The sequence below is a fragment of the Letharia lupina genome (assembly GCF_014066315.1).
Source record: "Letharia lupina isolate WasteWater1 chromosome Unknown contig_9, whole genome shotgun sequence".
NCBI lineage: Eukaryota > Fungi > Ascomycota > Lecanoromycetes > Lecanorales > Parmeliaceae > Letharia > Letharia lupina.
Window position 1 is genome coordinate 838335 of NW_023502978.1, and position 26182 is coordinate 864516.

The 26182-nt window shown below is 50.6% G+C and overlaps 7 protein-coding genes across 7 annotated transcripts; 3 read left to right on the top strand and 4 right to left on the bottom strand.

Moving 5' to 3' along the window:
* Positions 1-24: 24 nt before the first annotated feature.
* On the top strand, positions 25-799 carry HO133_010717 (uncharacterized protein; the record flags this gene model as incomplete). Its single annotated transcript, XM_037301569.1, has 3 exons — positions 25-81; positions 212-625; positions 680-799. 3 exons carry the CDS (start codon positions 25-27, stop codon positions 797-799), a joined length of 591 nt encoding a protein of 196 aa, XP_037153203.1.
* Positions 800-897: 98 nt separating this feature from the next.
* Positions 898-1805, bottom strand: HO133_010718 (uncharacterized protein; the record flags this gene model as incomplete). Its single annotated transcript, XM_037301570.1, has 2 exons — positions 898-1488; positions 1545-1805. The coding sequence occupies 2 exons, from the start codon at positions 1803-1805 to the stop codon at positions 898-900; spliced, it is 852 nt and encodes a 283-aa protein (XP_037153204.1).
* A 1071-nt stretch (positions 1806-2876) lies between these two features.
* On the top strand, positions 2877-4168 carry HO133_010719 (uncharacterized protein; the record flags this gene model as incomplete). Its single annotated transcript, XM_037301571.1, has 3 exons — positions 2877-3174; positions 3456-3571; positions 4055-4168. 3 exons carry the CDS (start codon positions 2877-2879, stop codon positions 4166-4168), a joined length of 528 nt encoding a protein of 175 aa, XP_037153205.1.
* A 428-nt stretch (positions 4169-4596) lies between these two features.
* On the bottom strand, positions 4597-10049 carry HO133_010720 (uncharacterized protein; the record flags this gene model as incomplete). Its single annotated transcript, XM_037301572.1, has 10 exons — positions 4597-5350; positions 5412-5820; positions 5967-6181; positions 6235-6424; positions 6665-6914; positions 7220-7254; positions 7616-8831; positions 8974-9486; positions 9546-9890; positions 10038-10049. 10 exons carry the CDS (start codon positions 10047-10049, stop codon positions 4597-4599), a joined length of 3939 nt encoding a protein of 1312 aa, XP_037153206.1.
* A 791-nt stretch (positions 10050-10840) lies between these two features.
* On the bottom strand, positions 10841-14235 carry HO133_010721 (uncharacterized protein; the record flags this gene model as incomplete). Its single annotated transcript, XM_037301573.1, has 2 exons — positions 10841-13981; positions 14071-14235. 2 exons carry the CDS (start codon positions 14233-14235, stop codon positions 10841-10843), a joined length of 3306 nt encoding a protein of 1101 aa, XP_037153207.1.
* An 855-nt stretch (positions 14236-15090) lies between these two features.
* Positions 15091-18769, top strand: HO133_010722 (uncharacterized protein; the record flags this gene model as incomplete). Its single annotated transcript, XM_037301574.1, has 6 exons — positions 15091-15257; positions 15499-15688; positions 15748-16018; positions 16074-16434; positions 16484-18531; positions 18579-18769. The coding sequence occupies 6 exons, from the start codon at positions 15091-15093 to the stop codon at positions 18767-18769; spliced, it is 3228 nt and encodes a 1075-aa protein (XP_037153208.1).
* A 1426-nt stretch (positions 18770-20195) lies between these two features.
* Positions 20196-23225, bottom strand: HO133_010723 (uncharacterized protein; the record flags this gene model as incomplete). Its single annotated transcript, XM_037301575.1, has 5 exons — positions 20196-20985; positions 21039-21179; positions 21234-21295; positions 21346-21440; positions 22880-23225. The coding sequence occupies 5 exons, from the start codon at positions 23223-23225 to the stop codon at positions 20196-20198; spliced, it is 1434 nt and encodes a 477-aa protein (XP_037153209.1).
* Between the last annotated feature and the right edge of the window lie 2957 nt (positions 23226-26182).

Sequence of the window (26182 nt, forward strand, 5' to 3'; positions counted from 1 at the left end):
CAATGATAGAGCTACAAAGCTACAATGACCTCCCGACTGGTACTGGTCCTCGGTGACCTTTTCATACCAGACCGAGCCCCAGTACGGAAACACATCCTAAAGTCTCGCCCGCAAGTATCCATGGGCTGATCTTTTTACAGGACATCCCGGCCAAAGTACGCCCTTATACTACTCGCTCTCCTCGTCTCCCTACTAATCTCCGCTTCGCCAGTTCAAAAAGCTCCTTGCACCAAACAAAATTGGCCAAATCCTCTGCCTGGGCAATCTCACCGACAAAGAAACCTACGATTTCCTTCGGGGCATAGCCCCAGATCTACAGATCGTCAAGGGTGACTTTGACGTCGAAGCACCCAACCTTGCTCTTTCAAAAGTTGTGACACATGGCTCCCTACGTATTGGCTTCACGCATGGGCACACGATAATACCGCCGGGTGATGCAGATAGCTTGTTGATTGCAGCACGACATATGGATGTCGATGTTCTACTATGGGGAGGCACACACAAATTTGAGGCGTATGAGCTTGAAGGAAAGTTCTTTGTGAATCCGGGAAGTGCAACGGGGGCGCTGGGGACAGGGTGGTGGGCAGAAGGGGAAGAGCCCGTGCCGAGCTTTTGTTTGATGGATGTGAGTCGCGATGGAGCGGGTTTATGTGGAGAAAGGAGAGCTGACAATATCTAGGTGCAAGGTGATGTCCTGGTGCTCTATGTATATCAGCTGAAGACTGATGCAAGCGGTGTGGAGACTGTTGGCGTGGAAAAAGTCTCGTTCAGGAAGCAGAACAGTGGTTCGGCAGCTTGACTAATTACACACTTTTTTGCTCGTTTGATCAGTCTTCTTCATTCTTCTTCGTTCTTGTTCTACCGTCGTTCCTAGCGTAAGGACTGTCTTTGAAGTCTCTAAAACACGAACATGACCACGGTGATCACTGACAATCCCATAACGACGCATCCAAGTCTGCGCAATCTTCTTTTCCCACTCTTGCCATCCCAGTTCTCTTCAGCCTGACTTTTCATGGCGATTTCGCTAATCTTCGCTTTCCAGGCCGTGGGGATTCCAAGAATTTTGTCGCTGATTGGCAAGTCCTGACCCTTCTGACCAATGTCCTCTGGCTGGCAATTTTGCAATGCATATGTTGGTACGGTTCTATCATCAGAGAGGCTGCTGGGTGGAAAAGACTTTTGCAAAGTGCCCATAGTGACCAGGCTGACGCCATCATAGAAGCCTTGGAAATCGGAGGATGTACTGTTGTGAATGGGAAAGGGTTGGAACACCGCCGAAGTCTTATAGTGATATTCGAAGCACAGGTCAGATGCACAGCGCAAGACAGTGGCGCAACAGCCACCGCCAACAGAGGCGGGACATTCGAGCATGTGCATAGGGCGTTGATCCATGTTCTCAGAGCAAGAGAAGGCATTAGGACAGCAGAAGACGTGAGAGGATGTTTGCGATGAGCCGCGACAGGTCGTGTCTGGCGGGCAGCATGTCTCCTGTAAGAAACCATCAGTCAGAAGCAATGGACGAACCAAAATCCTCGAATTCCTACTGTATGGCCAAATGTCGCACAGTGGTTTTGCTTGTGGCCACACAGTGTGAGAACCGCATGGGATTTGACCTCATCCGACCCACGGAATGGCACGTTTGTTGTGAAGAAATTTGGTATGCACATTCGTGCTTGCGGAGGAATCTTTCTGGTCAGTCCGTCCACTGCAAGGCTGCACACGAGCAAGACGAAAAGTGAGATGACCATGATGCCGCCAGCGGCGATAACAGGTGGCTGATAATTCGTTAGGAACGGCTTCGGCATTGACAAGGTGGTAAGGAGAGGATGGCTTCTCGATTGGCGCCGCGAGGCCTGCTAGAGGCGCCACGAGAAGCAGCAGGAGAGTAATCTGCATTAGTTGAGGACGAAGGTCGATGCAGAGGGGTAAGGGGGCCCAGCCATTGTGCAGGTTTGAGAGGATGCTTTTTCGGATGTTTTGTACGCAAGACGGATGGAAAGCCCAGTATATTTCAATAAGGCTAAGGCTTGTATGGGAGTGGATGCTCCTTCCGACTATGTGGAAAGCTGGCGCAAATGCGAAGGAAGAACATTTCAGTGATTGCAGAGACAGCACGCCCAAGGCTTTTCACGGTACATCGAGTATGCCGAATCTGAATGAAATCACAACACGGAAAGATAGTTCAACGAAAAGATCACAGAGTTACTGGTAGCTTTCCATTGGGGTAGGGAAGGTCATGGTCCTGCGACCTGACTGTCAATGTTTCAATATTGCCGAAAAGAGCATAGCTTTAGGGCGATATTGTCAGCCCTAAATTATGACTTATGATCCGCGGGGATGTCGGCGATAAGATCCTCCCAGCCTGCAACTATCTACCAGCCGCTTTTTATCCAAACAGAAACCTGATGTTGACAGTTGATTAACAGTACTGCTGATGTTTTTCATGATGAACCATTTTCCTTCTGATTCATCTGCATACGGAATCATCTCTGTTCATCTGAACCATTTGAACAGCAGAGTGGATGTACACGTATTGACCCCATATACTGACTGCATTCAACTTTACAGCGTCTCGCCAGAATCAAATCGCTGGTGCATCCGTCTTTCTCCCCTACCAGCGGCCAAACGCTACTGTCCCCCATACAATTAGATTCATACGAGCACAAATGCTTCCTCTAGCTGCCCTTCAGCTTATTCCAGCTTCGTTGCTCTTATTTATCGCTACAGCTCCGACCGTCACACAAGCCCTCGATAACTCTTGGCCATTTGGCCTTCGACCTTTCTTGACGACCAATTCTGGGCATGAATCTTTGAAAAGAAGCGATGGAATCGCAATCACACCTCACACGACTCGGGTCTCGATTGCGGTGCGCAAAATGAGTGGCGACCAGGGAGAAATGTTCTTTCCTGAGTACTGGCAATTCGAAGCAGAGATCAATAGCGAGTCGAAGCTTGCGTTGGACAGAAGGAGACCTATACCACGCTCTTTGGGACCTCTGGAAGATGAACCAACCTTCAAGGATTGGGTTAACGCATCCCTACCACAACCACTGCAAGCTCCCTTCTCTCTCCATACTAGTCACCAACTCAACTCCCGGCCTCTCTTTAGCCGTCTGCTTCGATCCCCTAGGGATATCTTCGCCCTCGATACTCGCGCTTTTGCTTGTCCTGGCGGTACTTCTGACTGTTCCTCGATTAATCGCCCGTATAGCTGTTGTGCAGCGGGCCTAGTTTGTCAGCTCACAACGGACTCAGGACTGGGAGACGTGGGCTGCTGTAATCCTGGAGAAGTCTGCGGAGAGGAGGTGTCGGGTTGCCCCGAAGAAGATTCCGTCTGTCCCGACAGCTTAGGCGGCGGGTGTTGCATCCCAGGCAGCGTTTGTGATGGTGTTGGTTGTAAGTTGACCATTCGCTCCCCCCAGATCCTGCATGATACTAACCATCGACTCGCAAAGGCGTTGTTGGCACTACATTGACCTCAACAATCGAGCCTACGGTAACCGAGTCTCCCGCAAGCTCTTCTATATCGTCTACGTCCAGCTCCTCAACCACGCCCGATCTCATTCCCGCCGTCCCTCTAACGTCCACGTCCACCTCTACGGCTACAACCTCGACCACCTCAACCGTGACCGCTTCTCCCTCTCATTCGTCCTCTATCTCCACAACCCAGTCTACTAGCTCCCCTGCCGCAGCAATCCGTCCAACCTCATCTGCCGATCCTACCACGACGACAACAGCCTCCGCCGTGACGGTCACGACTTCCCAATGTCCAACAGGTTACTTTCAATGCAGCGCCTACTATCACGCCGGCTGTTGCCAAGTCGGTCGAGACTGCAGCCTAACCTCGTGCCCACTCCCTTCCTCAACACTTGCTGTGAATAGTGACGGCGTCACAGTAGCAGTGCCCAGCGGCACTGGTGGAGCAGCGGTGGGATTAGGAGCCAGTGGATGTGCCCAGGGGTGGTTCTCCTGCGCGAGCGGGCAGGGGGGTGGGTGTTGTCCTAGCGGCTATGCTTGTGGGACGAGTTGTACGGCTACAGGAGTTGTCGTGCAGGGTGGCGCGACTGGAACTGCGAAGGTCGCAAAGGATAATGGTGCAGAAAGAGCAGATGTGAGGAGCTGGGTGGCTATTGGGCTCCTTGGTCTGGTAGCATTGATCGTGTCATAAGTTTGAAGAGTACTGACTTGGGAATCGCGGGTGGTTTTCTGGTTTGCATAGCGAGGAATGCGACGGTTCATGTACTGGGTGACACAGAATGTCAAGTCTGTTATTTATTGATACCCCCCAAGGTTCTTAAGAATCGTGTAGGAATACAACCACAGTTTCTCCAGACCCTCAGAAGACCTACAAGGGCATACTCCGCCGGGATTATTACACTTCCTCCCATCAAAGCCATCGCCTTGCCCTTCCTTTTCTTGATGCTACTGCCAAACGTCATGCACTTCTACCGCCGCCGCACACCCCGTCGGAACCGTAAAGCTCCTATTCGGCCCATCCTGGTAATGATCTCGGAGTCAGCCTTTTTTCTTTCAAGAAGGGGTTTCCAGTCTTGGGATATATCTTCGGAGTATTAATTCCCGAGACATGTCTCAAGGCTAAGAATTGGAGCCGAAAAAACCAGTACGGACTCCGAATGCACGTACCTCATACGTACTACTCCCGCTGCTTTCCTCCTTAACAAATTTATACTGAAACGTCGTCCCCGCCGGCAAAGACACAGTAACGAACCATCTCGGATACTCAATCTGGTAATCAGTCGCAGAGAGTGGAACCGCGTTTGCCGTGTTCCAGCTACCGAGCTGGGAGATCGAGCCAGCAAGAAGAATCGTCTCGCCGAATGTTGTATCCTCGGCGACGTTGAAGGTTATAGCTACAGAAGAAACGGTGGTACATGGTGGTAAGGGTGCAGTAGCGGTGGGGGTACTGTAGGTACCTTGGGCTGAGGTAGCGGAGCAGGTGGATGGGACGGTATTGGCGTTTAGCTCGCCCCATGAGGCAGGCATCTGGCCTGAGCGACGGGCTACGGCTGTGAGGAAGGAGGCGTAGCTCCATGTCAAGTCGACCGCTGACAGAGGGGAGCCGTTACTGCGTGAGAACTGCTCTGCTAGACTTCCGTTGGATGGTGTATACGTTTCGATAATGCCCACATATCCGTCCGCATAAGTCTTGATGGCCGTCGTCAAAGTCGTGAAAGTTGGTGAGGAGGAGGCAAAGGTGCCTATTGCCACGGAAGGCAGGAAGTCTTTGAAGAAAGCTTGATTGATTGCGGTAACGCTGAGAGATCCGGTCTTGTTCCACTGGTAAAGGGCGTCGTAGAGCTGTTCTGCGGCTGCCAGTGTGGCGAGGTACCTGGAAGCATGTTATCTCTATTTCAACATTCAAGCATCATTTCTACTTCTAAGAGACGTACCAGGGGTTACCCCCTTGGTAGATGTCCTCGGGGTACCGGCCAACTGCAACGGCCGAACCCTCAGCAATACCAGAATTGATGGCAAAGACACTCCTGAAGGAGTCCGTTGTGACTTTATGATTGGCCAAAGCCCGCTCGGAGCAAGGCTGAAAGGTGCTGTCATCGCATGCAGCAGACGGATCAAATGTATGGATAGAGCCCAAGATCGTGTTGACATCCTTGGAACTTCTGCCATTGTCATCGTTGATGTTCGCAAGGACATATTGGCCATTCCAATAGCTTTGCAAAAAGCAAAGGATTTGAGGAGCTTGGAGGATGCAGCCGTTACATGTCTGACCGATTTGTCCTGCGAGGGTGTTTCCCTCGACCAGGGCGCGATGTTGGACTACTGTGGTGAAGAAAGACGAGCCTGTAGAGACTTCGGAGTCAGCATTCCTCCTTCCAGGCAAGACCCCCGAGCCATGAATGATACAGCTCGAAGGGATACAGCTCTCCCCCCTCAACATGTCTCGCAAATGGTAAAGTGGTCTAGAGTAGGGAGACAAATATACAGACCGTCGGTTTCTTCCCAGAGGTCAAAAGTGGTCTGATTCCAGTACTGGGCGACGTAATTAAGATCATTGGAGATGATTGGCCAAATCGTTGAGGTTACAGTGGAAGTGCCCCCATTCGCAATCAGCCATCTCGAATAAGCTATGAGTGTTGTGGCTCGCAGTGCTGAGCCATCACGTTGAGGCCGACCCCAAGCTCCTGTGAATGCAGTACCATCTCTGCAAGGAGTCAGAGTATGGACTAGGAAATAAGGGCTGGGCAGGTTGCTTACACTTCGAATTTGGGCTCACCGAGCCCAGCACCATTGGACAGGTCACCTGAAGGGTTCGAGACCGCTTGAAGCTGAGCTTGAGCGTAGATGTAATTTTCGATTTCTAACTGCAAGCTAGAATTGCCGGCAATGAACGCATCGACCAAGGCTTTGTATGTCAACGCAGAATCCCTTGTCCAAGTGTAAAAATCTAAAGGTCCTATAAGTCTCTTGCCTTATATCAAAGGGACATAGTCAAGAAAAGTATCTCGTGTTAGAAGAAGGTTTCATAGAGCAGCGGGGTGTCAAGGGTTGGAGCGGTCCATAAGAAAGTGTATCGAGGGCTGAATTCTTTCTTTAATGGTATGTAATCTCATTCAAACATGGACAAGAGAGCTTAAGACAGGAGAAGGGTATGAGAGTTGCTGATTCAATGATGAAACACACTGACAGTCCGGATTCGCCTTTGAAGGACTTGCTACAACCAAGCCTGATTTTACCCCAGGAGCCAATGCGCCCCCAGATCCAATGTTATTGAGAACCCCTTGTAGGGCAATTGGACCCTCGGAGGCGATGAAGCTCGCCAGGGAAGCGGTGGCGCGTTCTTCATTATGGTCAAAGGGAAAGGAGTCGACGAGAGGAATTTGGGCAATGAGGTTTGCCGCTGCAGCGAAATGGATGAAGAGAGGGAGCGACAGCATCTTGAGAACAATCGGCGGTCCGATTATCAGCACAGAAGACTTGAAGTAAAGGTTGCGCTTAGTTTAAATCTCGCTGTTGTTGAGCATTATATAGGGAAGCCACCATGCATACATGGCATCATCAACTGGGCAAGAAGGTGGCACCAAGAGGGACAAAGGAAGAGCGCCCTTTCTATACATGCTCGGCATCGTAGCAAACAGTTGCCAAGAGTGCTAGGGCAAATGAACATGGTGAATATGATGATCGAGGCCCTCCAGTACATGTGTTGGGTCATGTGTGTGGAGTCTCTCAGGGAAGACCTTACAGAAAGAGATAATGCCCGCTTCATTCGATCCATGTCTCCGCAGTCATGGTATTGACTACAGTTGAGCAGCAACGACAAGGTGAGGGGTAAAGTACCATCAGAGTTTGCGGAAGAAGAGGTTTTGTTGATGGTAGGATGAGCTTGGTGTTCGTATGAAGAAGCGGGGATCACGCTAGGCTTTGATACCCTCAAAAGGGAAGGTAACATTGGAGTACAACGCCTCTACTTAAACCTCATTCTTTATATGTCATATATCTCAAGAAGATTTCAAGAGAAGGCTACATCGTCGTGTCTCGAATTCATGGCGTTGATATTGCATCAAGGTATGTATGTACATTAATCTTTCCTGCTGATACATAGTTGTACATCATGACCATTGGTCCCGTCAAAGCTTACTCCTGAACTTTTCTCTCTCGTCCTTCTTAATCAGAACCTCACTATTTGGGTACGGATCAATCGTCAAAGCATTCAAAGGATTCATTTCGCTCGCTCTCTCAAACAAATCCTCGTAGACCTTCCCATCGTACCTCCCTAAACTGCTGTCGAGAACCCAATCCGGAAAATGCCATGCGTCTACGAGCCGTATTGCATGCGGTCTGATCTCTTCAAGCAGTTTCATGACTGTCTTCGTTCTTGCCAGCTGAATCTGTCTTACTGTAACGGCGCCTGAGGAGAAGAACTCTGAAGCCTCTCGCTCTAGAGTGTGTAAAGCGTAAAGACGGAAGAGCTTCTGCATAAGGGCAGTTGTCTCAAGGCCTAGCTCAGACACCATAGACTCGGACTGCAACGCCTCATGGAAATTTCTGACGATCAAGTATTGTGAGTGAGCCGTACTGAGACGCCAAAAGTCGACGAGCAAGCTATTCCAGCTGTTTTTCTCTTCGTCGCGGTGCTTGAGCGCTTCGAAGGTGAGGAATGAAGTTCGCCAAGCGAAGGCTGCAACGATGTCTTCGTCCTGTCCAAGAATATCGAATGCAGCTCCCAGGTCGCGTCTCGATAGGAACGTGCGAAATATCTGAGTAGTATCGTTCTCTGACGGGTTCGCGCCTTTGAGGACAGAACGTGCCGATTTTAACAGATACCTCGCCACTTGTTGCGTCAACATATAGTTGTCTCCCTCCCATGTCGTCGTTGGGAGATAATCAGCATACCATGTACCTATACCACTAAAGCTGGAATAGCCGTGGCCCCCACAGGCTCTTCTGCAGACTTCAAGACCCTCAGCCGCTGTTGTACTTGCTAAGGCTTTCAAGCCGCATGACGTTGCATGTAGGTCTGCAAGCAAGTCCGTAGAAGGGAACAATTCTTCGGGACTAGGCCCTCGACCAGTATGCGACACCTTCCCTACATCGCCGGCCATTTTCTTCTGGTTTTCTTGGTAGAGAGCCATCATCCCACGACCAGTAAAATGCAATGCGAACGTGGCAGCAAGAAGGGGTAGAAGTCGAACCTGGACCATTGTGTAGTTGAGTACTTGGTTTTCGCCAATATCAGACTCTTTAGCATCTCGGTCCTGGAATTGCCGTCTGACAGCCGCATATCTGGTTGCTATCGTGACTCCACGAGCAAGTACTCCACCGGATTGGAGTACTATAGTGCTTCGAACCCAAGTCTACGTAGTTTTGGGGTCAGCAGATCTCTTCTGGGATCAAATCTGAGTCGTGAAACAGATCTCGGAATATTTGTACTACTGCGATAAGTTCTGTAACTCAAAACGTAGTACGAATCAGGAGAAGCTGGCAAAAATAACTTACCAAGGTGCCGTAGACTAGGGAAGCTGATGCAGGTTTAACGTATTTGTTTGTCTTCGGGTCCACGCTTGAGAATTTCGCGAGCATGTGAGCATGCGGGACTTTGACATTGTTCAACAACAGAAAGCCATTGTCCATCGTATTGTATCCAAATTTAGGCCCAATGTCACCAACGTGTATGTTCTCCAAAGGCTCATGTGTTTTCATGTCTCTTATCTGAACGACGAATGGATGTGGTCCGTAGGGCTTGCCATCGATAATCAATTGCGCCATGACGACCGCATGGTTGGCTGTTCGCCCCATTGATCCAATCCACCATTTTGAAGCTGTCAGGTGAGGCGAATGTAGGGTAAAGATTTTGTCGTCAGAATTCCAGGTTGCAGTGGTCTCCAAGCCTCGCACATTTGAACCATGACCCAATTCGGTCTGTGCATAGCATCCGATGAATTCATATTCCTCGGCCCTTTTGAGGAATAACTCATGCTGTTCAGGAGTTCCTTGGTCTCGAAGCGTGATCTTGTGGAAAGAATTAGGATACGATGGTAATACAACAAAACGTAAGGGTGTAGACGAACCAGGAACATGCTGGCGTGCAAACCATATGGACCTGGCTCGCTGATCAATTCTGATGCCATCATGTACTCGTCCTGAGACCAGCGGTGCTGAACAGCAAGTTGGCGCATCCGCTTCGCTCGAGCAAGAGCAGTTTGGAATCTTGCCTCTCTGCCATCGAAGTAATTCAGGGACTTGTTGAACACTTTCTCCGTCTTGAGAATATCCAAAACTCTTTCCTGCCTTGCGAGCACTTCCTTAGAAAACAGGAATTCCGATAATTTCTTCACGGGGACATTGGACTGAGCTCGCTCCTGCTCGAGGAGCTCTGAACCCTGAGGGCCAGAAGGTGTGAGCTTCTTCACCCACTAGGTTGTAGTTTCGGAGTCAGTATTGCCTATCTGAGAGGGTATGTTGAGCTTTGAAACAAGTCTACAGAGTATACACTCTCCAGACATGTCTCAAAGGTCAAGATCTGGTCCAGAAGACGAGACATGGACTCGGAAAATACGTACTGGAGGTGCCATAGAAAATATATGATCCTGCTTTTCTTTTGTGTCTTGGGAACTGCGTATGAGAAGGGATTGGGGGTATGAGAACAAAAAGATCGTAAGTGGTGATCTCGACCTTAATGCCAAGAGTCTGGCAATGCCGAGGACCGAGGCATCATAGTTTAGCGAAGCCCTAATCTAGATTACCGGTGTATCGGGGCGGTATTAATGACATTAAATAACTGGTATGGTGAAATCACGGCTCTTCACCGCTGGAGCTTTATCGAAGAAGAACGTGGTCAAAGGTTTCGAGCTTTCTATTCTATCTGTGGCCGCGCTATTCCAAATTCTTCTCCAAAGCGCTGGTCATCAGGATCTTGAGTGTGTATTGATTTGGTTGTTCCAGCGCCAAGATTGTGGGCACGGTGATTTAATTAATACACCAATACACCAATACACCGATGGTAATTCTCCTTGCACCTGGAAGAATCCTCTTATGCTCAATGCTTTCCTCGAGATTCGAGTGCACGCTACGAATCTCTTGAGCTCAGCGCGTGGACTTGATCCATCAGACTAGGAAATTCATAATGCCGTTCGGCTCAATACAAGTCAATGCTTCAAACTACAGACTGAGAGCAAGTCCCTGCAGAGCTAGATTTGCAATATATAAGATCTACTGGACATGCTCGTAGAAGCTTCGATGGGTATGAGCTTCATGTCAAACACCGAGAACGCCTTCGCTTGAACCGTGTGCAACGGGAGGCTGAGACAAGCAATCCAGAAGGTAAAGTGACTGCCTCGAAAGTAGTCATACGACAAAGGATCAATCATGTCATGATGTGAAAATTGCTGGTAGCCACGAAGTCCGCCTCGATGACTCTTGAAGACTTTATTAGCAGAATTTTATTTGAGTATGATGGCAATCCACGCTCACCTTCTTCTACAGGCGCGACCTGCTCCTCCACAGCAGGTCTCTCCGATGCGTCCGATGCGTCCTGCTCGTGACTGGTAGAATCGTCCTCATTCGCACGGGGGTCGCTTAGTCGTTCTGATGCCGACGGGGCGTTCTCTGCGTTCTTGCTCTTACTCGCTGCCATCTCCTGTTGCTTCTCCCATGCTTCTCGTCTGTTCTTGTCATCCTTTGCCTTTCGCAGCCTCTCGGCTTCCTCCACGCCACCGCTTTTCTTGAGCTTTCCCTCTTCTACGAAACTTCCAAGCTCCTTTGTGAACTCACCCTCTTGCCGGGTCTCAAGCTCTCTGTGTCTTGCCTTCTCCGCGCGCTCAATTGCTTCAAGCCTCGTCTCGTGGTTGGGCCGTAGAGCTCTGACCTCTCCTAGAACTCCGTCTTTAGCTTTCATGGGATCCATGACTTGGTCTGTCGAAATTGCTGCCAATCCTTTGGAGGTACTACGTAAAGAAACAGCACTGCCTTGACCGGATTGCAGATTTTGCTGCTTGGTGGCCTGCTCGACCAAAGCAAACGTCTGCGTGGCCTTGTCTAGATCGTCTTCCAAGTCCGTAGCGAGCTCTTCTTGCATTGTCAGAAGGTCTCTGTCATTGCATACAAGCTCAAGTTCCTTTTCCCAGATCTTTGTCCAGATGGGTTTCTCTCGCCTAAGGAACTCTTGCATCTTCTTAAGATCCGCAGTCGCTGTGCTGATGCTCTTGCTGACTTTCTCCAGTTGACGTGGGAGTGGTCGAACACCACGCATGACCACATCTTTACGAAGGTCTTCCACAATATCCTGAAGATCGTCGACACGATTGACAATGTTCTCTGACTCTTCACCTAGGCTCTTCTTGCCTGAGTTAACGTATGCTCGGCCTGTTGAATCATCCAGGCCTGGCAGCACTCCTTCAATGGCCATCGTCTTGATTGATGATGCATTAGATTGCACTGTGGCCATGGAACTATTCATATCTGATACAAGGGATGAGAACGTCTGACGAACAACCGCGAGATCTTGTCGTAGATCTTGGATGCCTGTGATCTGATTCGCTGGCACTTTCGGAGCTTTTGGGGATGTTGATAGTTGAATACCGTTGACTTTCGGCTTTTCAAAAGACCTGATTGGAGCTGGATTTACCTTAGGGGTGATAGAGAGGCGCGCCATTTCTCTGGTAGTGTCTTGCTGACGCTCAGAAACTCGTTGCAAGGCACTTTGCTGCCCGTCAACTGCATTGCGAACGCCCTCAACCATTTTTCGCAAGCCTCCGAGGCCTTCATCGATGTGTCTTTTTACTTCATCCAATACTTCCACGTTCAACACCAAGACTGACCGGTCCTTCACGTCCCGGAGATCCTCTAGCTCATGCCGTACGCCGGACACAGGGTCTTGGATATAGATCTCGGGCAGGTCATTCCCATTATTGTGGGTGTTCCAAGCAAATTTCTCAATGAATGCAAGTTGTAACCTTGCCATAGACAAGTCGTCCGAGCCCTCTGGAAGGAGGAATTTTTTAATTTGCGACTTATACTGCAGGAATAGTGTGAGTTCTTTGCCTGGTTGCGGGGACTGCTCTGGCACAAAGTCTTGACTCGTCTGATCGCCATCGACAGGCTGAGAATAGCTGCTCTTTCCATCGGCCGTAGCTCGTGGAAGGCGCTTGATAGATTCTAAGTCGCCGGCGTCAGCCGTGTTGTAAGCCGGCAACCCATCGGGTGGGCTTGTTAGAGTCGCACGCATCTTGGGATGATCAGTATCAGGGCTTCTGGTAGCCGGTCCGGATGGGCCGTCAGCTGCCTTGGAGCTCAGGCCATCAGTGTTCTGCACATCGCCTTGCGGACGTGCCTCTTGGGCCTCGTTGCTGTGGCTGCTCTCTTCAGATATACGGTTCGCGGATATATTATTCCTGACTGGTGAGGGCTCCTTGACAGACTTCTGCCGGCTCAGAATGCCTGAACCCCGAACTCGCACAGCGTTCATCGACTCTCTAACATCTCTGCCTCGATTGGGGACTGGAGAGTTCTGCGCTGGGGGTAGCATAGGAACGCCATTTGGGGAAGCTCCAAGGTGCCTTGATATCTGATAGGCTGAGTAGCGTCTCGAAGCTCTTCGTTCTAGGTCACCTCCTCTTTGCAATGCGGCCAAGGCATCTTGCTGTTTTGGTGGAGGTGGAGGAGGCGGTTGCATATTTGGAAGAGTGTCCCTCTGGGACTGGGACTGAGATGCTGGTCGGTGTATAGCCGCGGTTTGGTGACTAGGTAGCGTCTCCCCATCGGAAGGCGGTGACAGTACAGACGTGGATTGCGAAGCGGTGCTTGAGAAAGAGGAGTCCGAGAAAGACGTGGGCATGCGCCTCTGGCTCTCACGGTTGGAGTTTCGACTCAGTGTGTTGTCTCCCGGACCGCCGCCACTGTTGTGACGGGTCGGTTGTATAGAGGAAAAGCGTGGGGGGACACTCTGGTCCTCTCCGTTGCTTGTTTCTCCACCAATCATGTGTCCATTTAAAGTACTTCCACTGCCAGCGCGCCGCTCTGGACTTTGCACACCTGATCTCCGGGTGGGAACGTCATCCAACATCTGGGTCAAGCCTGTATTGAGACTACTAGCGCTACCGGTCGAGCCAAGGCTGCTGACAGCTCCACTCGGTCCACCCTCCTTGCTAGTTTTTGATCTCAATCTCGACTGCTTCCTTTTCAACCCATGGAGAAGACCGATGATGATGTCGCGTATTTGGGGTAGAAACAGGTCAAGGCTTGCTGGATTGGCTTCTTGGCTCAGCGTTTCCTCAAGAATTGTCCGTAGAAGCTCTGGCACCGGTCCAAGATCGGCGGTATCGACGCCGATACTATTGAAAGCGCGGCATGCAATGTTGAATTCATATCCGAGGCGGACATAAACATCTGAGACATCGCCCTCGGTTGCATTGTCTCGTGACCACTGCGTGAGCGTTTCCAGTAGCTGTTTTGTGGCTATGAGTAAGTGGGTAACGCTCTTCTCTATCTGGGAAAGCTGTTGGCCTGGCTAATGACGAGGTACAATGTTAGTCAGGTGTAGACGTTCCAATGGCATTGTTACCCTCCAACATCTAAGGGAAAGGCCATAAAACATACGTTGGCTTTTTTATACGTCGATGACCTTGACGAGCCGGAAGACGTTCGTGCGCCCGATTGTGTTTGAGAACTAGGCTCAGGTGCTGCTGCGGTTGGAGGTGGGTTGGATGGTTCCACGGCGGGCCTTTTCTTCTCTGGGCGTTGGGAGTTGGAAAGGGTTTGCATGGCTCTCATAGCCTGGTGACACGGGCAGTCGCAGTATTGAAGGCAGTGAGTGCAAAAGAGGATGCTTCATCGAAGAAAGCCGATGATTTGACCGGCCATTTATGCTGTGCTGAACTGCACTGCTACAGGAAGCCGGCTGTGAGTTCTTTGCGTACAGTCAGTACATAGGTTCGTAGGAAGCCGCTTTCAGACGGCCTCACCAGCCTCGCCTAGCGCCGTATTGCAGGTGCTTGGCGCTCTTGCTTGGCGCTCTTGCTTGGCGCTCTTGCTTGGCGCTCTTGCTTGGCGCTCTTGCTTGGCGCTCTTGCTTGGCGCTCTCCAGTTTTGCACTAATCAATTAAAGCTCCGTTTTGCTCACCCTCACAAAATCCACTCAATCGATTACTCCATCTCCCGTACTGCGCAGGACCTCCCATCCACCCACAAGAAGCTATACACAGTATAAAATCTTCTACTTTACTCCGCATGCAAATCACACAGCTATCAGCATATCTCCCAGTTCATACCTTACTCAACAACTCAATATCTACTTACGAATTACAATTCGTCCTCTTGAACCGCTAGCCTGACCTAAGGTAAGCTCCAGCGGAACGCGGCTTTTCCGCAGAAGTGCCCTGGACGAATTAACTTCTGCCCCGAAACAGATTTCCACCACCCTTCAACATCTACTCCCTGCCTCGTCTGACTCTCCTTTCAATTGGCCTCAGCGGTCTTTCTCAACCTCTCACACATCCTGCATCTCTTTAGAGTCTTTTTTGACGGCGGCTTGAGACACAGAACAAGTACATTTCACCGGTCTCTCGCTCCCGGTCGGGGGGTTGACCGTCCGGGCACCAACCCCGGCCTGTCGTGACAATGGCCACCGCAATGGTGAATGGCGGGCCAACCGCAGAAGGAAATCCTACCGGACCTACAATGTCAAGCACCGGGAAGCAGCAGCCTAAGCCTGCCGGAAGTGCTGGCAGCAAGCCTAGCGATGGCAATCGAAAGCAGGCGGGAAACCTCCATGATGGAGTCCAAAAGTAAGTGGCATATTTCTACATCACGCCATCTGCAATTGTATGATGTGAGGGCCTTTGTACAGCGTTGGGAGTCATCCTCCCTTGCACTGGTCTCTGCTCAGCCGTACCTTCGATCTGCCTTACCCTTCCCTCTCCAGCTGTCGAAAAATCACAAGTCCCCTTCTCCCTTCCCGATCTTGTCATCCAATCGAGAATTCCAATCCAAGCATGAGATAAACCCAGGCTCACATGCGATTTACAGACGCAACGTTCCTCAGAAGGCTTGGACATCCGGCATGAATCCTATCACTCAGCGATCGACTACTTCTGGTCAACAGAATGGGGTTGGACCTCAGGCTAAAAACAATGTCCACAGAGCTGCAATCAACCAGGAGGCGAGTATAGAGAAGCTCGCAAATGAGCGGCTAATGTACCTGCTGGTAAATTTCATGGTAAGCGACCGAGATGAGACCAAGCATTCATGAATCTCTAACAAATCTCATGGTTATAGGGCCTTACTGCTACTGTGACATTGAAGAATGGTGAAGTTTTCTCCGGGATTTTCTTCGGAGCATCTCTGGAACACAATGAGTCCACTTACATACTCAAGATGGTGCAGCAGATCAAGACAACCGAGAAAAGTGAGGTCAATGGCACCCAAGATGAGATGGGAGCCTTTGTTGGTGTTGGCGAAGACCACACAATGTTATTCGATATCCACGATGTGACAGATCTTGCTGTTGAAGGTGTCGGGCTAGGTGCTCAAGATAAGCACCAAAATGGTAACAATCCCTCTGCATGGCCAAACACCATCAACTCTATGATAACGCCTTGTAGGTTCTACAACAGGGTTTCGCACAGACACTGACATTTCGGGCAACCTTGCATTTCGTGAACGACAATTGCAGCGCTGGACTTCCACCGCGGATACCGATGTTGATCTCTCTCTTGAGGGTTCGGGGTCGGGAGGGGCATGGGATCAGTTCAAAGCGAACGAACAGCTCTTTGGCCTAAAGAGTGACTACGATGAAAACATCTACACAACGAGAATCGACCGGTCAAATCCTTCATATCGCGAGCGTGAAGCAGCAGCAATACGCCTTGCACAGGATATTGAAGGAACATCAACCAGCAATGCCCACATGCGAGAGGAACGCGGGATGATTGACGAGGACGGTGGGCTCGACGAGGAGGAGAAGTGAGCAAAACCTCCTTATTTGCGGAAAACGAAGCTAAACATTAAACAGATACAGCGGCGTCCGTCGCCAGGGAGCAGATTACCCACCTCTTCAATCTAGCCAGTCAAACAGATACATGCCACCAGCTCGCAGACCACTGAGCGGGAAACCAACCGTGGCAGGTGCACCCGTAGATTCCGCAATCATCTCTTCTCAGATTGCTCGATCAGATGCGAGTCCTCAAGTACAAACAAGTACAGCAGTAAGACCAGCTGAAAATAGCGCAGCGGCAACAGCTTCTGGTGATGTAAAGTCGGAAGATGTCAAGAAAGAAGCCGTCAAAGATGTCTCTACAAGCAAAGCAGTTGCTGCCAGTACACCACGCCCACCGGATACCTCCAAAGCAGCGACTCCTAACGCCACCGCTAATGTGGAGACCGAGGTAACCGAGGTATTAGATTCGTTTCGAAATTTCGCCATGTTCGAGAAGAATAGACTCGCAGATGACCGCCGCAAACGCGTGAGTCATGACAAAGCTATCAAGCTGAACGATTTGAAGAAGTTCTCGACGAACTTCAAGCTTCATACGCCCGTACCTAAAGATTTAGTCCCCATTCTTGCAAAGGACACAGCAAAACAGCATGAGATCGTGGAGAAGGCTCAGCGTGAGGCCGAACAAAAAGCGGCCACGCCTCCGAAGACGTCGGCTAGTTCCGCAGATCAGCCATCAACCAAAATCCCTGTCGAGTCAAAGCAAGATGGAACACGGGCTCCCCCAAACACCGCCGAGCGGCAGGAGTATACAAATTTTCGACAAGGAATGCCTCCGCGAGGCCCGCAAGCTGGCATGCCACCGCGTGATAAGCAACAGCAGTTTTCGAACTTTCTTCCCTCTTCGCAAAACGGTCAGGGTCTTCTCAGCCATCGATTAGCCGAAAATCATGGCCGACACAAAGCTGGCATGCCAGCATCCATTCCGACCCCACTTCCAATTCACAGTGCCCAGAAGCCTCCCAGACCTATCGCCAACGCTGCTCAGGTGCCTAACTCACAAGCATCAAGCACTGTACGAACCCCAACTTCTGCAGCTTCTGCCAAATTCAACGTGTTCAAGCCTAACCCAGCGGCTAATACGTTCAAGCCCACTGGACTGCCCAGCGCTGCTTCCAGTCCAAGATCAAGTGCCAACGCTAGGCCTATGTCTCGAGCTCCAAGTCCGAGCGATTTCTTTGGCACCAAAAAACCGGTTTCGTCTGGCGAGAGACCTTCCATCCTGGAGAACTTCAATCCTTTGAAGCGTCTCAGGGAGAAAGCGCAAAAAGAGGGGAAAGCAAAAGACTATGCTGCGAATGGCGGCATTGTCTATGCTCATGCGACCCCAGTCACCTGGACACAGGTGAAGAGTGACGAGAACTTCAAGTCCTACAAAGATATGTATGAAGATCCACCGCCAGCGTCGCGCGGTGTCTCTCCCCAACAATCAACAGCCTCTCCGGTCAATTCAGCTCTCTTGCATCAATTACCTGCCCATTTGCAGCACGCTCCGCAAGGGGTTCCTCATTTGCATGCTCCTCAGCAGGTCCCGTACCCGGGTCCGCCACAGCCACATCATTTTCCTGGCGTGCCCCATCATTACGATGAGCACCGCATGCATCCGTCTCCATCACAGTCTTCGGCATATTCAACATCTCGGGTACAAGGACCTTATCTGGCCTACCCACCGCCAATGGGTCAAGTACCATATGGGTATGGCCAACCAGCGCCGCCCCATGTTATAGGCCCTGGTGCTCCTCAACCACAAGCCTTTAGACCGGTCCACGGTGGCCCACCGTATGGACAATCCCCAGGGCAACAGTTTTCGGCTCCAATGATGGTCCATAATTCCTCTCAGGGAAGTTTCATGGGTCCACATGGTATGCCCGGGCCCCAAATGCCAATTTTCGCTCCTGGACAAGTTGCTCCGTATGGTGGGCAGTCGCAGCCGCCAAGTGGATTTCCCAGTCCCGGGAGAGCAACGCCTATGATACATCAAGGCTCTTATCAAGGGCAGCCTCCAGTGTACGTGGGTAATCAGCAGTACGGTACGCCGATTTATGCACAACAACCACCTCAACACAGTAAGATCCTCGACGCGGAGACTCTATTCACTGCTAACGCGACATAGCAACGCCTATGCGAGGCTATGCATCTCCGCAGCCGCATTACAGCCAGAGCCCCCAGCAGCAACCACATTTCCCACCCCAGGTCAGTCGCGTGCCTAGCAATAGCTATGCGCACCATCAGTATCAACACATGCCTGCGCAGCATAATCCTCCCCCTGGAGTGCCCATGGATGGAGGAGATGTTATGAAATGAAGACGCGATGGCGATCGCGGAATTGCCTGCCGTCACGACCGGCTTCTGCACGGCCCTTCGCTGCAGACTACTACTGACGCGCAGCATAGGCGAAGGCTCACCCAGGCGTCGGATGCAGCTGGATGTTGGCTGAGTACTTATTGTTTTACCTCTTACACGATTTAGCGGCATCATCATACCCGCGGCATGAGCAAAGGGCGTTCCGGCTAGTCTAGACTACGCGTCCGGCATGGAGGAAACACGGTATCCATGCACAAGGACACAAAAGCGAAGGCGAGAATGGAAATTGAATGGAGCGGCATAGCTGAAGCATCAAAAGTGGCGTGGATTTAGGGTGAGAATGTGTAGAGCGAAGGCGAGGTGAGTACAAGAGAGAGTGAGAAGTGTAGAGAGGTGTAGCTTGGCTGAAAAGGTATGCATTGGTAGTTGCAATGGCTCGAGTGGCAACAGCTTAGGAGCTCTAACTATCAATCAAGACCTTTCCGTGAGTACTTGTGTATTAATGAACAGCGTTCCGCAAGTATATTTATTGGTCTTGGACTTGGATACTCGATGAACACTCATGCGTTGGAGTACCCTGAAGGTTCGAATTGTAGACTCTTTAGTGCCAACGCCGGATCACTGCCTACCGCTCTTCCAATTATCTTCTCTGTATCCTCGTCACGCCTTTGATATTTCACTTCATATGTGTCAATGTAAATGGGTATCACCAGCGACCCCATTCTTCACCATGCTCCATGCCCACAGTCATCTCAGGGCGAAATTGAATCAACCACCCCTCTAACGATTGCATCACTATCTACTGAGCTGAGCACCTTTGCAGGAATCCCTCAACTTCCACAAAAGATAATCAACGACCCATTGCTAATCCCACCCCTTCTTCCCACATCCCTTCAAAGTGTCGGAGCCGAAGATTAAAACGGGGAGACAATTCGCGCAGCGCAGCCTGTGCTTGCTGCTGCGGATGAAGACGACCGGGCTGAAGGGGTGGGGGGGAAGCAACGGGCGGTGTTGAGAGGTTCGGGGGGATCGGGTGGGCTTTTCGTGGGTAGGTGGTGGGGTTCTTTCTCTCTCCCCCTTCGGGATTGGGCGGATGGAGGTCGTTGGGTCTGTACACCTTTTGTGAACGCTCACGTTGCTGGATATGAAAGGGCTTTGGAATGTTGATACGAGCTGTGGTACTGCTGTGACTACATCGTGACGATGAGCATGAACGATGATCGGATTCTGTGGGATTTCAGTTTCATCATGGCCGGGTGAGAGTTGAGAGATTCTCCCTAGCTATAGTTTGATTAAATTGTTGACTTTGCTAAAAAACAACGAGAGAGACGCAACCCTCGGTTCTCCTACGTCTCAAAAAGCCAGATAGACAAATCAAGCCCAACCATTTCCCCATAATCCGCCAATCCCATCCACCGCCGATGTCTTAGAATATCTTTGACCTTCTTCTACACCTCGCACACACCGCACTCCCATTTCTCCCTACCGTTGCCTCGGGTGGTCCAACCCCTGTACTCAGCGCCGGCGCCGCCACAGACGGAAAGGTCGAGGTCACCTGATCCCCAGTCTGTTCTGTTCTTCCCTCCGCTATCCTTGCTCCCGTGCTTTGCGCCGGCTCCACGGCGGAGTGAGGTGCAAAAGTCTCGGGACCTCTGGGTGCCGACACGATTGGCGCAGGGCCGATGAGCGCCGACGCTGCTGATACTGGAGCTGGAAGTGTTACGTCGCCGCCGTCCGTACAAGTATAGACCGTGGTGATGGAAGTAGAGGTGAGTGTCACAGTCGTAGTATACTCAGCCGCGGTGAGGGTAGTTGCGTATGTCACTACGACGGTGATGGGCTCCGTACTCGTGCTTCGTGCTGCGCTTGGGGTCCACGCGTTGCCCAGATCGGTAGAGGGCATGGCCCACTTGAGGGGGAGGGAGGTGATACGGAGCGTGGGGGCGCTGGGGGTTCGAGGATCGGTTGGGACGGTACTTTGGCTGGACGGGTATGGTGCTTTTCCACTGACGGCGAGGACAGCCGGCGTAGGTTCTTGATCAGCGCTTGCAACGGCAGCTACCGTGTCTGAGCCGGTCGATATCGCGGTCACAGGCGCGTTTGTTGGTGAGACCATTGCGGTATATTGAGCTTGGGGCTGAAGTTGTTCGTTTGCGCATTCGGCTAGTGATGCTGGGAGAGTATAGTAGCAGCCACAGTAGGCGTAAGCTTGCACTCTGTGGAGGCATTAGACAAGAAAGGTAAAGCACAGGTCCTAGAGATGGCTAACGTGTAATTGTTGCAGTCTTGGTAGCCAAGGAGTGAATCAGAGCAAGCCGTGTGATCATTATTGTTGGCCATTAAGCAGCCATTGAAAAGATCGAAATACTGGCCACAGGTGTTGGCGGCAGATTGTTGCATATGTACGGTCCTGAACGAGCATCAGCACAAGAGCGAAGCTGGGATGGTTGACCCAAGCGCCCACATTTGGTTGGAACATGTGGGAGAGTCATTGGCAAGAGTCTCGTTGCAAACATTGGCAATGATCTGAATGATGTCAGTAGAGATTTCACTACGGCTTGTTGGAGAGGACGCACCGATGACTCGCTGACATCTGGGGCCGCTGGTTCACAGACTCGGCGCGCGATAGCCTCGTCGGATGCAAAATCTCGTGGAACGAATCCTGTCCCTGCTACGGGCTGAGACAGTAAGAGGAGTGCGCAGAGGGTACTGATGCAATTGATATATCTCGTGGACCAAGGCATGGTACTAGTACTTTAGAGAGCGGTGACAGCTTGATTGAGGACAGCGACGATGACAGCTGATGAGTAATAGAAAGGGTGACGACCTAGAAACCAGGGAGGGGTAGACCATGAAGAAGGAGCGCGTTACTTCTATCATTATTTCAATTCCTCCAGCCCCGTCTACGGCTTAGTCGTTGCGAAAAGACATGAAGATGTGCTAGCCTCCCAACCTCCATTTCTTTGGGGATACATGATCGGGACGCAGTTTTCATACCCCCCAAAGGCATGAACCTTGAAAGAGTGCGCTGGGTAGGGTCTTGAACAGGAAGTGTAGTCAGGAAGTTATACAGCTTTGGAAAGCCGACGTGCGATTGCGCTTACGAAATTGCATGGAAGAGTATTGTGAAGAAAGGTGTGCGTGTCCACACAGCTGCTGATGGGGTGGGGGTTGCATTCCAACATTCCCTGCTTGCGAAGAATGTTGTTGAGTCTTCGACTGCTGATAGAGGCACAAATGCATTGGCCTTTGAAACTAGAGGTGTCACGGTGTTGTATTGCAGAGCTAGAGTAATGCAAGAATCCTGTCATCCGAAGAATTATGAAGGAAATTTCATGTCCACCGCGGTGACAATAGACGCAAGTTCAAGTGCGTATGAGCCTGGTCCGGAGCCGATCATAGCGAAGCCATCGACGTATTTGAGCAATATTGAAAGCAAGGAGAGATCAAATTATGAGGTCCCAGTGAAGAATAACGGCCTCTAAGAGACACGCTGTAAATGTCCGGCAGAGGGCAACAGTTGCGCGGGTAGTGAAATTTGGTGCCGTTGATCGCGCGCTAGTTCTGTACGTAGCCTGGAGAAACGCTCATCGATGCAAAGGTGGAGTCCGGAGCGTCGGAATTTGGACGCTAAGGCCTCAGTAAGCCAATGGCGGCGAATTGCCCGCTCGGACGCGTCTATTCGGCTCTGTGTGCCTTGATTGGCGTATTCGACGACGTCAACCGCACTTCAATCGAGAGCATGTCCAGGGACCTGTAGAAAGGATGACTTTGGAAGCGGGAAACATGAATGGGATAAGGACTTTCCCAGTCATGGAGGTGCACGCAGTCATTCAGGAGCGCAATTAGACTAGGTGGTGTCGGTTAAACAATGTAGATCACCGCCGTCAGGGTGACCTTGTCCGCCGTGCTGTTTACGCAGACCCATAGTCCGGTGGAGCCAAACATGAGCCGAAGAGATGCGATAGGGAATCCAAGTAGAGGGAAGAGTTTGACCTATGCGATTGGTCCCAGTGGCGGAAGAGGTGCGGGTAAGATACGATGGGAGCCAATAATGCAGCGTTCCCGCGGGAGACCTCATGCCAGAGACCTATCGGCCTCCAGAAGAACCTTGTCCCCGAGGGGAGGACGGGCCGCCAGAAGCCGATGGCGTGCTGGAAGATGACCGTGCGCCATCGACTCGGGGTGCGTCGCCTTTGTAATGATTCCAGAATCTGGCAACGGCTTGTTGTGCCACAGCATTATTGTCATAACGGCTGCGGTAGTAAGTGAACACGGCGAACTCCTCCTTTCTCATCACATATGTCGAAGGTTGGGTTTGGATACGACGCCAGATATCCCCAATGTTTCTTTCAAGAGTTTGTGTAACGGCTGGAGGGATTTGCCCGTTCTGATTGGCTTTGGCTATCTCGAGAGCGTTTGCCACCGTTAGTTGATTCGAAGCCTGGCCACCCATTTTGTGGTGTCAACGTCGAACGAAAGGGCTAATCAGGATCAAGGGATGCCGACGCAGCTTGCTGAGGAGGAAGAAAGAGGAATACGTCGGAGGGTTGGCAAATGGGACGGATACGCGTTCTATATACGGGTTGAAGAACAAGGCGAGCACAAAGGGATGGATATGAGATGACCCACTAAATGCCCATCACACATCCAAGGCTTTGGACTCGCCTAGAAGCTTCGGATAATGGGAAAGCATATGGTGAGGCATGTAAGGCCCATGGAAGGTCAAACGGGTCGCATATGGTGGAAAGGACGAAGAGACCTACTACATTAGCCATTGGTAGACGCTCTACGGAAGCACGCTCCATACCTAGCAGAGCCTGATACAGCGGTCAGGCCCGTCTGACAGCAGGACGAGGTCCGTGCAGCGTCGACTGCAAGCAATTTAAATATGCAAGGTATGTGGGTATGGGGAAAGGGTGACTTGAGGCAAGTATAAGGTTGGGCACCTGAACCGTCCGGGAGATATTCTTTTTGGGAGTGCCCTGCATGATGCATGTGACAACGCTACCTGGCAGCTTAATGCCTTGGTCGGATAAAAGATTTCAAGGGGAAGAAATTGTCTCAGCTCTGTTAGGGTAGAATGAGCAATGGTTTTTAGGGGAAGGGCAAAGTACGGCAAAGTATATATGAGGAATGCGAGATTAGTCGAGTCCAATATGATTGCACATTGGTGGGTAGGCGCCGTTGTAGAGAGTTTTAGACTCACTCATGCCCTTGGAGTAGACTGGGCAAAGGAGGCAAGGCAAGGCAAGGTAAGGCAAGGCAAGGCAAGGCAAGGCGGATGTTTAATCAGCACGGATTATGAGACGAGCTAAAGTAAGTAAAGATACGGTAAAATACTTATCTCAAGCCATCCCCCACTTCAAGCCGTGGATGATGACTCGCGTCTTTTGCATACTTACACCATATACACCTTTTCCATTCTATTCCTCTTGTCAGTATCCCCTTAAATCAGACTTCAGGAAGCCAGAATTATAATTTGGCGGAGTGTCATGTGGAGGTTACGTGGAGACGTTTAAACCGTTGATGGTGAGGATGAGGCTTCTACTCGTTGTCGTTGGAGGTTGAATTTTTCCTCTTTCGCCGAAGAAACTCCACGTGCCGCCAATGGAGAAATTTGGCGCTATTGCGGGGTTTTCATTATCACATATCACATCCCTAAAGTAAGTACATCATTAAAGTACACACACCTATCACTCTTTACCCCCACCTCCAAAGCTCGATGTGATTCTACCCTCGAGTATCTCTGACTCTTTTATGGACCACTCTCGCACCAATCGCTGAATTCTCGTCATGTCAAAACCCCTTCAACCAAATCATATCCCGGTTAGAATCAAATGATCGCTCCCAGCCTTTAGACTCTTCGCATGAAAGAATCATTTAGCCAAAGCTAATCACCGCTCACGCTCAATGTTTAAATTTGCACACGGATTAGAGCCAGTCACCAATAATCAGTATACAACTCCTGGCTTGGCCTGGCAGGCCTAAGCAGCGAGATGACCACGACCGAAACTTAGCAGTGATAATGTTATTTGAACGGTGTCGTTCATTTTACCCGTTGCGGAGGCCGCATGCATTATCGGCGTCGGAGGGATATGAGGGTAGTGGACATTGCCATATTGGATTTGCTGGAATTGAGGCTCAAGCAGTTGATATGTCGCTTTGTGTTGAATTGTCCCTCCGAAGTTCCCCTTATAGGAGAGGCTGCAGTTGATCACTGCCGTGGGGAGGCGTGGGGACAAACCTGACAGCATTAGCTTCAGCCACAAGGATGAACTCTACTCGGCTAGTCTGCAGAATGCTGCACCTTCCCCCCACAGTCCTAAATGTCAGACTTCTGAGAAGAATAATAATACATGCACGTACTTTACTTTACTTTACTTTTCTCTACTTTACTTTACGCTTTCGAGCGCCACCTCGGAATTGAGCTGGTGCCGATAGGTAAGGTATCTCAATCAATTACTGAATTTATGACAACCTCTATTCTTATTAGAAATTCACACTATACGTGGCACCAGAACTCCACCAGCCCTCCTCTCCAGAAGCGAACGCTACAATTTGATCATCCCTGAAAACCTTCTGAAAACTAAAAAAGAGAGAAAAAAAGTAAGAAAGCTTTTCCTTCAGCCATTTCTTTGAGGTACACCACTACTACACACAACTTGCTGTGCCTCGATAGTATTATTCATCGCAAGCATGGCCACTCATGGTTAGAAAACTCTCACTTTGAAGCAGCACCAAAGAGGCACCAAGAAAAGGACGTGGAGCGGAGTAAGGCTACAGCTAAGAACAATGAACGAAACGCTTTGACCACATCAAATTCTCTTATCCGCTGGCGCTGGGAGACGTTAGCAGCGGGCCTATGACTTTGCCAAAAAAGCCATGCATGGTGCGAGGAGTCATTATTAGTACGGAGTACAGGTCACTATGCTATTCCTTGCATTGAACCGTAGTCTGGAATGCCGCTGGGAATTGGCGCTGGCAAGACCCAAACGCACCTGCAGCATGCAAATCCAGGGTTGAAGAAAGGAACGAGCCTGATTGGGGTCTGTAACCCGAAGGGACAGGGTAGGAAAGATAGCCTGCCAGAAACGCTTTATGGCGATTAACATGCAAGATAATGTAGGCTGAAAATTCTCTACATGTATGATCTTCTGGCGGGTCGAAGCGCTCCCATTCCCGTCCACCAGGTCTTCAACGTCGACGATGCACGTGACTCAGCCTTATCGGCAACCGGCTCTTCTACGGAGTAGAGCACTAACCTCGAAAAAGAATATCTCTTGGCATCAACCGCAGGCCGACACCGACACCTTGACGAAAAGATGACAGTGACTACATCAAGGACGAGCATCTCTACAGCATCCACACCCCCATAACGACAACAACTACAACAACAACAACAACCATCCA